At 40.3% G+C, this 13,908-nt stretch overlaps 1 protein-coding gene across 4 annotated transcripts in view; it reads left to right on the forward strand.

Annotated features, from left to right (window-relative positions):
* Nucleotides 1–13,908, forward strand: part of LOC127643436 (zinc finger protein 827-like) — a 158,980-nt gene that overhangs the window by 29,236 nt on the left and 115,836 nt on the right. For 3 of the 4 annotated variants that reach the window (XM_052126186.1, XM_052126189.1, XM_052126188.1), the window contains exons 2-4: nucleotides 3,326–4,531; nucleotides 7,557–7,729; nucleotides 8,234–8,729. In XM_052126186.1, the coding sequence (XP_051982146.1) occupies nucleotides 3,326–4,531; nucleotides 7,557–7,729; nucleotides 8,234–8,729 (1,875 nt within the window). The remainder of the gene's footprint in view (nucleotides 1–3,325; nucleotides 4,532–7,556; nucleotides 7,730–8,233; nucleotides 8,730–13,908) is intronic. The other variant, XM_052126187.1, reaches the window with a different exon arrangement.

Below are 13,908 nucleotides of genomic sequence, written 5' to 3' on the forward strand. Positions count from 1 at the left end.
TATACAACATTGTGTTTTGTGTGGATTATCTAATGATCTATGCATCCGATTACCTTGTGTGGGCTGGTTTGAAAGATAATCACCTCTAAGTAATGGTATGTGATATTTTATGTTTATTTTTCGTGTTATAAGTTATAAGCGAAAACACGGCAAATAAGCAGCACCAACATAATTGTCAAATAAATATACTAGCTATTACTCACTATATTTTTGTCTGTGGGTAAAAACAAATTGGCGGATTGTTTTCTACCCTTTGAGAGCTTTTCAACAACATATGACAGGGCAATTTTTTTTTAAATGATCAAAACGGAAAATTTCTGATTTGTCTCAAAAATTCAAAGCACTTGTTCATTTTTGGTCATAATGCCTACATGAAAGTAGAACTTCTAAGCTTCCTAACAATACCTATTTTGTGTTGGTAGTTATTAATATTTTGACTATTATTTAATTTTTCTTGAGAGCCCGTTGGCTGGCTCATATGAGCGTAAAGGGTTAATGTGCTTTTTAATTGGCTATAATGTTTCGAAAAATATGAATCAGTAGACTAATTTCGCAAACCTTCAAGGCTACACAATTAGTCAAAATAACACTGTTGGCAGTGTTATACACAATGGTATGTGATTATACAACTGCAAAAGGCCACAATTAAAAACACCTAAACATGGTCTGTGCGCTTCAGAATAATCAGGTGATGCTTTGTTCTGTGCAGGGCTCATGGGCTCGTGTTTTTAGCAGTTTTAGAGCAGTTCACAATGCATTGTAAAATCAAAGTACTGCAGGTTCAAGCATTTGCACAATTCAAAACATTAGTAACCGCTACAAGTTATTATACAAATATACAAACACCGCACAGTATAACAGAAAAGGAGGAGATGACAGCGTTTCACCAGATGTGGAACAAAGTAAACTACACACTGTATATTCAGTAACAAAATAAACAAAATGATGCTTTTATTAAGTAACTATGTATCATTGTATATAAATATAAATGTGCATATCAAAGAAAATGATTAGATTTCATTCTTCCTACATTATTTTTGAGGCATAAGTTGATTATAGTCAATAGGCTGAAAAATATTGAGATATAAATTTTGTAGCCATATTGCCCAGCCATAGTGTAAATGCATGGAATGGTTCTAGATCAGGCACTGTCGATGAAAATGGGTATTAGACTCGCTCCATCTTCCTCCTCTTAATGAGGTAGGGGAAGTGAGTAGGAAGGTCACACATGCACACTATACCATATTTCAGGGTGTGTGTTGGGTTTATATCTTATTTTCTCTGATTTTATGGGTGATACAACATGCTCTGCAGTATTGTCAGTATCATGGTGTATGGTAGCATGGGGTCGTGCCAGTTGCCACCCCTCTGGACCAAAGTAAGCAGTGCTGGCCAGATGTGTGTTGACTGTAATGATCCCTACAGGTCGACAGGATGCCGTTGCCAGGCAACGGCTTTTCCTTTCCCCTGTAAACAGAGAGCTTACTCGCCAGGCTTATGTTGGGGTCGGCAAGGTGAGACCAGCTTTTATGTGTCTGAGCAAAAGGCGAAGAAAAGATGCTCAAATGAATTTTTTTTTTGCTGATCATATTGTGATGTCAAGAGTCCTTTGCACTTTTTCTGCTAGATCTTTAGATTCTCTAGATTTCTCCTGCTTACACAGAGGTGCCAGGACTTCATTTGGTCAAGTGAACAGTTTGCTTTGTATAGGAGAAAAAAAAGTTCACTGGATATGTTTTGACATCCTACTCATCCAGGCTTGTTGCTTTTTGACATGCTCTTGTGGAGGGTTGTTAATATGTATCAGGAATATTCAAATTTTTTTGTTCACCCTTGTATGGCAAGCTGTAATGTTTTGCTTATGAATATTGATAAATTAAGTATATATTAATGACCCTTGCTGACCTTAACCCTATCCTTATTGGCTCCCTAGTGGTATCGGCAGGCTCATGAATATTAATATTGTTCTGTAACCTCCATTACCCTAATCTTTGCTGTCTAGCCTCCCGGAAGGGCCTGTAACCATGGTAATCCTTTTAGTAGACTCCTTTAGACCCTGGGAAAAAATAATAATAAAATGGGTATTTTTTCACCATGCCTTGAGAGGGAAACTTTAGATGCTCACTAGGACAGCTCTGAAATGTATTGCTCACCTTTTCAGAAAATATTTATTTTAACCATACATTTTAGTCCTGATGAGAATGTTGTTTGAAAAAGGTCAGTGGATGGCTATAAGGAAAATACTGTCAGTGTTTTGTCTTCAAAAATTCATCCAGGATATTACATTTATTAATAATTGTGCAAATATATAGCAGAGTTGATACATTGATTTGTTTAGGGAACAACCCTAAACAACCTTTCTTATCCATATCACTTCAAACCCTTGTTCTGATATTTTTTCAGTGGAATGAAATTACAATTTACAATGTCAATTTATTAGTAATGGATTGTGGAGGTTCAAAAAGCACAATAAAAGTACCATTAAAATAGTCCATAAAAGTAATAATTCATGTTTTCAGATGAATGATCAGATAAATTTAAATAATTAATTACTCTCAAATCATAAATGCAATTCAATATGCAGCTCTCTAATTAAATATGGCATTCATATATTTAAAATATATATAAGGAGTTAAATCTGACAACAATGGTATCATAAATTGTGCTCCTTTAAGTCAGATCACACTAAAAAACAAAACTTTTCAGGCCGGTTTAGCTAATGTGCATACACGTTCTCAAGTAGACTGACAGGTGATGTGTGTATCTAAGAGGTGATTTGCTCCTTTACTTAAGACAGGACTTATTTTTTACATCTGTTGGGTATTCCAATTTCTCCCATTTATTTGAATAGAAGTGGTCAGTCTCTATTGCTTAGATTCATCAACATCAATAGCATCAAACATTGTTTGTTCTTGCATGTGTTCTTTGATCGTAATCTTTACCAACCATTTTGGAGATTTCTGTCTTTCCCCATTCAAGTAGATAGGAGCTGTACTTTTATGCCACTTGTTAACATTAAAAATAGCTGCCAAGCCTGCCCGGTAGCATTCCAAATATGGCCGCTAAGTGGACTTAATTGCCTTGAGTGGAACTTTGGCTATAGTCACCATATAGTATGGAAAAAGCTGCATAAAGATTCTTCAACATGTACTTTTGTTTTATGGAGAAAATAACAGAATATAGGTTTTTATTGAGGTTTAGATGTTGATGAATCATTTATAACAGAATCTACATTTTTGAATGAACTATAAGTAATATGAAAATGAGATAATTATGTTGTTTTGCTGGAAAAAACGTTCTTATTAGTTTTTTCTCTGCATCACAGATGTGGACACGGTAGATGATGGAGGGCCAGAAGGTGGCTCAGTAGAGGAGGACAGCTGGTTTGGGAATACCTCTGACAGCCCCTCTGAATCGTCCTACGGTGATGTGCAGGATGAGCTTCGGGTTTCCCCGGACAGTGTCCCCAGACTGGACATCGACACCTCAGCCGACAGCTCCCTGGGATGTCCCACACCAGTTCAGCGGGTCTCCCTGGAGCTGCTTGGTCTGGATGGTGGGGTCCTCTCCACCCAGGATGCTCTGTCCTCAGTGGTGTCTTCTCTTTATGGAGATTCCAGCCAGGCCCTTGGCAAGCCGCTCAGCAGCAACCTGAGGCGTCTGCTGGAGGCTGGCTCGCTGAAGCTGGAAGGAGGGGATCTGACCAGGCGTGGATCGTCCAGAGGACCAGATTCACCCCCTGTGAGCTTGGTACTATCTCCATCTTCACATCATGCACAGCAGCTGAGTAACCTCGCTAGGAGACTGGCTAACAGCAGCAACAACAGTGCAAACTCCAACTCTGCCTCACCCGCATCTGTAGCAACTATCAAGCAGGAGCCATGTGACCCGTTTGGCCCCAGCAACGGCCCTAACTCAGGCAGCAGTGGCTTTGTATGGGTGGGCATGGCAGATAAATGGTCATCTGCTGGTTGCTCAGCGCCCAGTGGCAGCAGCCTTTCGCCAGACTCGGCCATCCAAAAGTTAAAGGCGGCAGCCAATGCCGTGCTCCAGGACAAGAGCGCAGTGGCCTCCTCCACCTCTTCATCCTCCTCTTCCTCCTCCTCCTCTTCAGTCAACTCTTCCTCCTCAATGGCAGCCCTGGGTGCTCGCTCGGATGATGCTGTGCGATTTGAAGCTTTCGCGTCACCCTTCAGTCCGCAGTCAGCCAGCTCCACTCTGGCTGCCCTCTCAAAGAAAGTATCTGAGAGAAGTCAGCAGAAGGTGGGCTCATCTGAGCATCAGCCCTCAGCTGGATCCTTTGTCTCACTGGTTTCCATGACCTCCTCGGCGGCTCTTTTGAAGGAGGTGGCAGCACGAGCAGCAGGGAACCTTTTGGCTGATAAGAAAGAGCCATCTTTAGTATTGGGAGCCTCCGAGGATGTCAAGCCCCTGTTAGACAGGAAGCAGAAGGTGCCCACCCCAACCCAGACCATGGACCTTCTGCTGCCAACAATCCCCAAGGGAAGGGCCAAGCCCAGCAGTCAAGCAGGTAACTGTTTGTTCCTTAAATAGATTTGATAATTACAGCATGTGAATTGCAATGCTCAAGCTAAATTAAATTGCACTTGCTAAAATGGAATGGTTTCATGAAGAAATATATAATATATATTTGTATTTGCGCAATGAAGATACATACATTTTATCACTAGCTATACATGCTCCCTTGGAATTGATTGCAATACCTTGGTGTTTCTGGTGCCTTGGTCTTCCACTTTAGCTACAGTTGTACAGTACATATATGCAACAAGTTTATGAATATCTGTCCCACTCATTGATAAAATCAATCAAAGGTTTGCAAATGATAGCACGTAATAGTGTGTAATTGTTTAAACGGATATCAGTATACACCAATTTAATACTGACAGAATAAAGCCATTAAATGCTAAAATAAATAAATTAAATGTAAAAATTATGTTAGACTAATTTGAATAAGACCGCCATTGACTCAGTTGATAGGATTTACCTCCATTCTTGACATTATATCTAAATAACATCTTACTAGTTTTTATTTGTTTTCCAAACTGACAGTCTTTGATTATGACACTACCGAAGAATGTGCTGTGTAGTGATTTAGTAGTGCCATAAGGTCATGCTTTGTCTGCGAGAGGTTGGCTACAGGATCTGGGAAAGTTCTGTTAGCACAGTAGGGGTTTGCTGGAGTTGGCGGCACGTTCCCAGACCCAGCTCATCTCTCGCGGATGTGGAGCTTGCCAAACGGAGGCCAGCAGTGTGTGCGCTCCCCAAAGCCTGAACAGTTAGAGACCATCTCAGCAGCTTCCCCCAGAATTTAGGTCATGATCCAGAGCCAGCACAACCATAAGAATTTTCATTCAGCACAGGCTTAGGTTAGTGGGGTAGATATGGGTGATCTTTGGGGTATACTTGAAGTTCTGTGGCTAGACTCAGGATTGATTGAATTTCAAGCAATCATAAGTATGGTTGGGAATCAATAAAAAAAATACTGAATCCAAATTAGTTTCACAATTTTCGGTTTTGTTAACAGCTAACCGGTAAACAATACACCTTTCTATTGCACTGTCCTCGCTGATCATGTGCAACAATCAGCATATTTACCAGTTCGTAAATTTGTAAAAGTTCTTTAAAAAAAATGTAATGAATCAAGTCCAAAATACTAAAATTAGTCTCATAGGTTTGAAATCTGTCTAATGACTTACTTGCTAACTGAAACTGAACCAAGACTACAAGGTCTAATAGATTAACAAAATAAAAAAGGCTGTACTTATGGCTTGTGAGAGCCAAGTCAGTGTACTGGTAGTTACTGACTAGTTGTTCATGGCAATGTGTTGTTAAAGATTTACATTCAGAAAAGAGTTTTGTTGTTATTAAAGGTTTTGAATTAAAAGAAGTTAAACATTATTGAAAATAGTATTTTTTGTTTGTTTGTTTAATAAATAGTTATGACCATTTATTGAGGGTTTGAGCTGCTTCGTCAAAAGTACAAAAATAATCTTTCTAAAATAATCGTATTAAAACAATCATTAATGGAATGTTTGTGAACCAGATTCCCATCCCTAGTCATATTATAAAAAAGGACTGCATATACAGAGACTGATATTATATTCATAACTGAACTATACACTCAATGAGCACTTTATTAGAAACACCTGTACACGTACACCACAGCCAATCGTGTGGGAGCAGTGCAAATAATTCAGATATGGGTCAGGAGCTTTAGTTAATGTTCACATAAACCATCGGAATGGGAGAAAAATGGGATCTCAGTAATTTTGACTGTGGCATGATTGTTGGTGCCAGACAGGCTGGTTTGAGTATTTCTGTAACTGCTGAAGATCGTTCATGCGTTTTGGACCATAGTGTTTCTAAAAAAGTGGTCAGTGGTTGTATTCCAAAAGAGAGTAGTGTAGAATAGATTGTAAGTGACTATGATATAGCACGTTAGAAAGTTTGAAGCTTAAATGCCAAGTAAGAACACCTCAATTAAAATTATAATTGAGTTTCACCTAAGCTGAGTTTCCTGTACTGTAATATCTGTGAGATAGACATGTGCAGAGAATCTGTTCAATTTATAAACAAGACCAAATGTGCAGAAAAATTGTGAAACCAGCTAATGGCTCCTATTTCTTTCCCTTGATACCAAAGACTTTGAGACATTTTACCTCAAGAGCGGTTTCCACCGTGATCTCATCGCCGGGAGAGGTTGAGCCACAGATGGTGGTTTATTGTTGCAAATAGGCAGTCTCTAAGTTTTACACCCCGGGTCAATGAATGCCTGAGCACGGTAATTTCACCAAACACTGATTACCAGATGTTTTTCGAGGAACACGACTGGAATACTTATGAAGCCATCCTGACAGGCCCTCATAGAATTTGTAATGCAATCATGCCAGCTTCTAATAAGACCAATTAAGCCCTAATGGACACCGGATAAGGAGCCAACAACAATAATCGGCTTACTAAAAACATCCTCGTGTTTGGCTTCCTTTGGCGTCTGTGGCACTGATCGTGTAATCATGCCTCACAATTTTTATCTCATTCACATTAATTGTTGCAAGGGTGACAAGAGTAAAAGGCTGTTTAGCCTACATGTTATTTCATGCCAAAAGCATATCTAATATTTGGCATCTTTGCCTAGCTAATAGTTCTTGTTGAAATTAGTCTATTTAGAACTTGCACCACTTTGGCCGAGTCTCTGTCGATCCGTTTCCTTGTTTGCAATAAATCATTTTGTCTTGGTTTGTGATGTAACTCTTGATTAAGATTTTCTAATGATTGCGATTCATAAATAAATAGAATAGAACAAATTTTTTAAATTGTTTTTTACAGTGTCACATACAGAATAGTCAGGCCTAGAAAACTTCACACATTGTAAAGTGTACATAATCGTATATATGCAAAACTAGTAATAGTTTGAACCACTATTAAAGTAGTGGTTCAAAATATTTAGCATAAATTCTTCACCACAGGCATAGTGTTATACTGCATATCCTGCTATACAAAATATAGTCAATAAACAATTTGCTGGTTTCTTTCAGGTTCTCCTGAGGATGGTGGGAAACCGTTTCAGTGTCCTGTATGCGGTCTGGTTATCAAGAGAAAGAGCTACTGGAAGAGACATATGGTGATCCACACAGGCTTGAAAAGCCATCAGTGTTCCCTCTGTCCCTTTCGCTGTGCACGTAAAGACAATCTCAAGTCCCACATGAAGGTGACTCCAGTCACTGAGAATGCAAATGAGTATCCCATAAATTACGAGCAAACATCATAACATCTATATGTAGATCATGGGTTCTGGTGGGTCGTAACCCAAAAAGGGGTCAAAGGTTCTGATAGGGTCATGGACAGCAGGGAAAAGCTATGTAAATGCAGTTAATGAAATGCAGGTAATATACAATTGTGCAACAATCAATAAGCTTATAAACTTTTTAAAGGGAGGAGAAAAAATGCTTCCCAAATATTTTGTTATTGACGTCAAAGGCATTGCGTCCAAACTCTACAGCATTTTGGTGCCAATTCATGTCACTTGGCAAAGGCTACACACATTAGGCAAATGTCAACATGGACAGGCTGTGTGACATGATATCAATGAACAAAACTATGCAAGGTAAATAAAAAACATATGACCAAAACTAGATTAAGTATATGTTCACTTGAATGAGGATTAATCTTTGATATGCATCATCTAATCTAGACTTTTCTCTGATGTTCTCAGGTCCATCAGCACCAGGACCGAGGGGAGACCTTCCAGTGTGAGCTCTGCCCCTTCACATCCTCCCGCCACTTTAGCCTCAAGCTGCACATGCGTTGCCATCAGCACTTCCCTCGTCCCGACCTCAAAGTCAAAGAAGAGCCCGGCACAGACACAGAGGAGGGCGAGGGCCTGCTCATGGGGGACGGTAGAGACATTGCCGATCAGGCCATGAACACAGACGCTTCCACGTCTCCCATTGTCAGCCATCCGGATGGTCAAATACTGTCCTCCCCTGGAGAACATTCGAGCCACGTCCAGATCAAGGAGGAACCCCATGAGAGGGATGTGTCTGTGATGTCCCCATTCGTCCTCTGTAGGGAACGACCCAGCAGCAGCAGTTCTCTGGATCTGTCTAGGCCCAAATCCAGTCCGCCGGGCCCTGGACCTACAGTTGCCTCACTCTTCAGCACAGACATTACCACCAAGACAGCTACGGACCTCCTCATGAAGCTTTCGGGTAAGATCTCAATTAAAGGTTAAGTCGCAGTATTTGTGTAAAAGCAGTGTGAAGACTTGAGATGCAGGATTATGTAAACCATCTTAATTTATCTGTTTATAATTTTTGCAATTATGATGGCTGAATTTGGGGTGTAATTAGAGATTGGCAGAGGCAGTAGAATTTGAGTTCACTAAATGGGAATCCAAAGCCAAGATCCTGCAGGTTTGTGTCTCTGCATCATTAAAGAAATGGATAGTTATAGAAAATGTTCTCATCTTTTACTCACCTTCATGCCATTTCAGATGTGTTTGATTTTAATTCTTCTACTGAACACAAACAATTTTTTTTAGAAGAATATCTCAGCTCTTTAGGTCAATACAATCCAAGTAAATGCTGGCCTGAACTTTGAATCACCAAATAGCACATAAAGGCATCATAAAATAATCCATAACACTCCAGTGGTTAAATCCATATCTTCAGAAGCGATTATGTATGGGTGTGGGTGTGAAACAGATCTTAGTTCTTTTGTGGAAGAAGAATGTGAAAGTGAAAATGAAAGTGGAGATTTATACAGTAGGTAACAAGGACTTAAAAATGTATGTGTTTCTCACCCACACTTTATATCGCTTCTGAAAACATGGATTTAACCACTGGAGTGTTATGGGTTACTTTTTTGTGGCCTTTATATACTTTTTCAAAGTTCTGGCCATAATTTTCTTGCATTATATGTACCTACAGAGCTGAGATATTATTCTATAAATCTTAGACAGAATCTTGTTTAGAATATAATGTCAGACACATCTGGAATGGCATGAGAGTGTGTGAATTATTTTGGGTAAACTATCCCTTTAATACTTATCCTCTGTTATAGCTCTACCATGGAAAGCCTGTTTATTATCAATGTGCTTTTATTTTTTTTACCTTCAATCTTCCTACCTAATCCTGTCACACATTGTTCCTTTAAATTTGGTTCAGTTTATTCGATAATTTTTAAATTTAAGGATTATAAAAAAATGGAACACAGAATGTAAGTGACCCATTAATGTTGTAGTTCTTATTGAAGAAGACATCAGGGTTCCCAGTCATGGAAAATAAATAAAATCTTACAAAATAAAGAAAAAGACATTAATATTTCTATAGATAATAATATACATTTTTCCAGTTATACTCTGCACAAAAATATTTCATGAACAAGAACATTTTATGAACAAGAAATTGCTCATTGAGTGCAATTTTAATAAGATTATATAAAAAATGTACAACAGAATAATATGTCCAGCTTATGCTTAATTTGTTTCCAGAAACAAAACAACAAGAGTAGACGAAATTATAGTTAATGTGCATGCTAATATTAATGCTTTAATTAAAGGTATCAGTTAATAAGCTGTTTAATGGTGAGATTTGGCTGATCGGGTACTAAACTAACCATGACACTTGTCCACAAAACCCAAACTTTAGACCATTAAACACATGTTTAAACTTTAAGACCTTTAAACAAAACCCAAACTTTAGACCATTAAACAAATGTTGTTGTGGTGGAAAGTATAGGTAATTGTGAGACAGCAGCAAGATTGATGCGAGAGGGCTGACCAGGGTTCACCCAGGAGGTCGGCAACAGTGTCGCTGCTCCCGTACTTAATGCAGAGTAATTAGATTGAGATCTCGGTACAGGGAAAAAAGAAAACCTTTGGAACATTAGATTAATTAAAAATTCATGCATAATTCATAATTAAAAAGGAATCTGTAATTGGAAATGATTAGCAGCCTCAGCTCCATCGCGTGACCTATTGCCTGGAAGCGCGGGGACTGTTCCAGCTTAGTTAACTTCATCTCCGTCTTGGCGGAACTTGCAGAGCCCATGCTCGGTGCACGGCTGCCACCTTTTCGCCCATGGCACCGTGTTCCTAGACACCCAATCAAGCGGGTTTAGGTACTGCATGATTGTATAGACTCCTCAACAATGTCAGCCTAGAGTTGAGAGACAGCAGAGATATTTCCGGTGTTCAATTTAGTCAAAGACAAGACGCTTCAAGACATTAAAGGCGGGTTTATACTTCTGTGTTGGTGTGTCTGCGTTGTTCTGCGGGTACACAGCCAAAGTGTTAATGTATTAAGAAAAGTCTTTCCTTTAAAAGTCTTCATTTCTGAAATAAATATACTTTTTATAAGTAAACAAAAGCAATGTTATTTATGGGTTTGAAAGTACTTATTAAATTGCATTAAAAAGGAGTTCATCAAAGTATGTGTGCATGTTGACATTTAAGTACATATTGTTTCTCATACATGTTGTCTCCCATGCAGAGAGAAAATAAATCAGGAGTATACTGCAAGTTTGCTTATAAATCATCTAAATTATTATAATATATTTTAACATACTTTAGCCATTTTACACTGCAAAGAAGGCACAGAAGCAGCATCTGAATTGGCATGTAGGTGTATTGACACAGAGCAGGCATAAGTGCATTTACAAAGCAATTGCAGTTGCATAAATAATGTTATGAGATTAATGTTTTCAATATAAAATTAGAAATAAAGAAATATGGAAAAAACTATTCAACTAAATTATTAAATATATGCTTGAAATATAGTGACAACAAAAAAGTTTTAGGCTGCTCTGATGCTGCATTTAATTTACACAAAACCAAAGCAGCATTAGGACTGCCTTTGATAAGAGAGGCTGATGTGGTCAGATCAGGCATAATTAAGTCTGGCTTTTATGCACCATTGCATCTTTACGTAGAATTTGGAGCAGGCACAGAGCAGACTTAACTCAGCTGTGAAAAGCCATCTTTTTTAGAAGAATATTTAAGCTCTGTCCACACAATGCCAATGGTGTGGACAATGCCAATGGTGGCCAGAATTTTGAAGGTCCAAAAAGCAAATAAAATTTATTAACTCCAATTAATTAACTCCTACTCTTTTGACCAACACAAAATGGGTGTCATTTTAAAGCTTAGAAGGTGGACTTTACCATTCATATAGGCAGTGTTACCAACTCTTAACAGGTGCTTTTTAATTTGCTGACAAATTAGAAGTGTTCTGTTTTCATAACTTATGAAATATAATTATTTACTGCACACCATTGTTGCTCATTATTTCATGAAATATTAAACAGAATATAAAAACAGCATATGTTCCTGATTAAAACAACACTCCCAAATCCAAATACAGTGTGATACTATTCATAGATCTTAAATTATCTTGGAGAAAATGCAATGCTACCTTCATTTTTTTACCATCCTGGGGGATGGTCTCTATTTATAAAATGGACCAACCTCAGATGTTGTGGTTTGCGTTAACTTAATGCTTGGTTACACTTTTGGAAAGGTGTATGACGCAGGTTCGATGTAGAAGTGTAAATCGCCCTTAAAGGTATAGTTCACCCAAAAATGAAAATGTTCTCATTATTTACTCGCCCTCGTGCCATCTTTGATGTGTATGACTTCATTCTTCTGCTGAACACAATAAAAGATATTTAGAAGAATATTTAAGCTCTGTCCACACAATGCAAGTGAATGGTGGCCAGAATTTTGAAGGTCCAAAAAGCAAATAAAGTTGATGACTCGTCTGGGCTGCCACCTTCGGTCTGCTCACCCAGTCTGAGGCTGACGCGCGGATGTCCGCTATGCTTTCCCGGGCCTCCGTGAGCACGGGGCTGGACTGGAAACTTCCATCCCCTACTCATCCCTCACGGCTAGACGATTGGTTCCTCGGGTCAGGGCGCCACTCATAGCCACTCCTCACAAACGAGTGCACGCAGTCGGTGCTAAGGTGCCTCGCTCTCTTCAAGCCTGGCACAGCAGTTCCTCTAAAACAATTCCAGAGGCTCCTGGGGCATATGGTATCCTCGTCCGTGGTAGCGCCGCTCGGGTTGATGCATTTGACACGACACGTACTGTGTGTTAATCACCCCTTCCTGCCGTCAGACTTTCAACCCTTGGACAGACCTCTGTTTTCTGTGGACAGGAGTCCCCCTAAAGCAGGTGTCCAAATGTGTCGTGATCACCACAGATGCCTCGCAACTGGGTTGGGGTGCCGTGTGCAATGGGCACACAGCCGCAGTCTCCTGGAGAGGGCCCCCGCTGCATTGGCAGATCAACTGCCTAGAGTTGCTGGCTGTATTCCTTGCCATGCGGAGGTTTCTCCTGCTGATTTGTGGAAGCACGTCTTGATTCAGACAGCACTGCGACGGTAGCGTACATAAATCTCCAAGGCAGCGTGCACTCTTGTCATATGTCACAACTCGCCCGCCATCTTCTCTTTTGGAGTCAGCAGCGACTCAGGTCAGTGGAGAGTGGAGGCTCCACCCCCAGGCGGTCCAGCTGATTTGGGACTGGTTCGGCATGGCACAAATAGATCTCTTTGCCTCCCAAGACAACTCCCACTGCCCGCTCTGGTACTCCCTAACAGGGGACCCCCTCGGGATAGACGCGCTGGCACACAGCTGGCCCCGGGGCTGCTCAAGTACGCATTTCCCCCAGTGAGCCTTCTTGCACTGGTGCTGTGCAAGGTCAGGGAGGACGGGGAACAAGTCACCTTAGTGGCTTCTTACTGGCCCACTCGGACTTGGTTCTTGGATCTCACACTCCTCGTGACAGCACCTCCCTGGCAAATTCCCCTGAGGAAGGACCTGCGTTCTCAGGGACGGGGCACCCTCTGGCATCCGCGCCCAGACCTCTGAAACCTCCATGTCTAGCCCTTGGACGGGATGAGGAAGATCTGTGTGACCTACCTACTGCGGTTGTAGACACAATCAACCAAAATGCCTAATTCCCTTTTTAGGCAACTCCCTGTGATGTGTTTTCCGTTGAACGGTCCCCCTGTTGGCGGACCCGCGTCTCACTTGGGCAGTCTCTCTGCCCCCTGTTGCTGTGTTTGTAGAGCTCCTCCCTTACTAGGTAACACCTACCACCGTGCCAATTCCACTTGTGGCTTGACAACCCATGTGACGTATTGGCCACATGTTACCTCCCCCCCAGCCTGAGCAGGATGTGGTGTCTGCTTTGAGTTTTTTCCCCCTGAAAGAATAGGAATAGGTAATGCAAACACTTGTTTTCCACCAGTAAAGATGGTGAAGTGTTTGTGCACATCCTTTAAATGTCTTAAGCATTGTCTTGACTATTATTCTCTATTGCTTGATATCTACTGTTGACATACATCTGATTGTAATCTATGAGTGAGAGAGAGACATAGATAG

The sequence above is a fragment of the Xyrauchen texanus genome, chromosome 5, assembly GCF_025860055.1.
Source record: "Xyrauchen texanus isolate HMW12.3.18 chromosome 5, RBS_HiC_50CHRs, whole genome shotgun sequence".
In the NCBI taxonomy this organism is placed as follows: Eukaryota; Metazoa; Chordata; class Actinopteri; order Cypriniformes; family Catostomidae; genus Xyrauchen; species Xyrauchen texanus.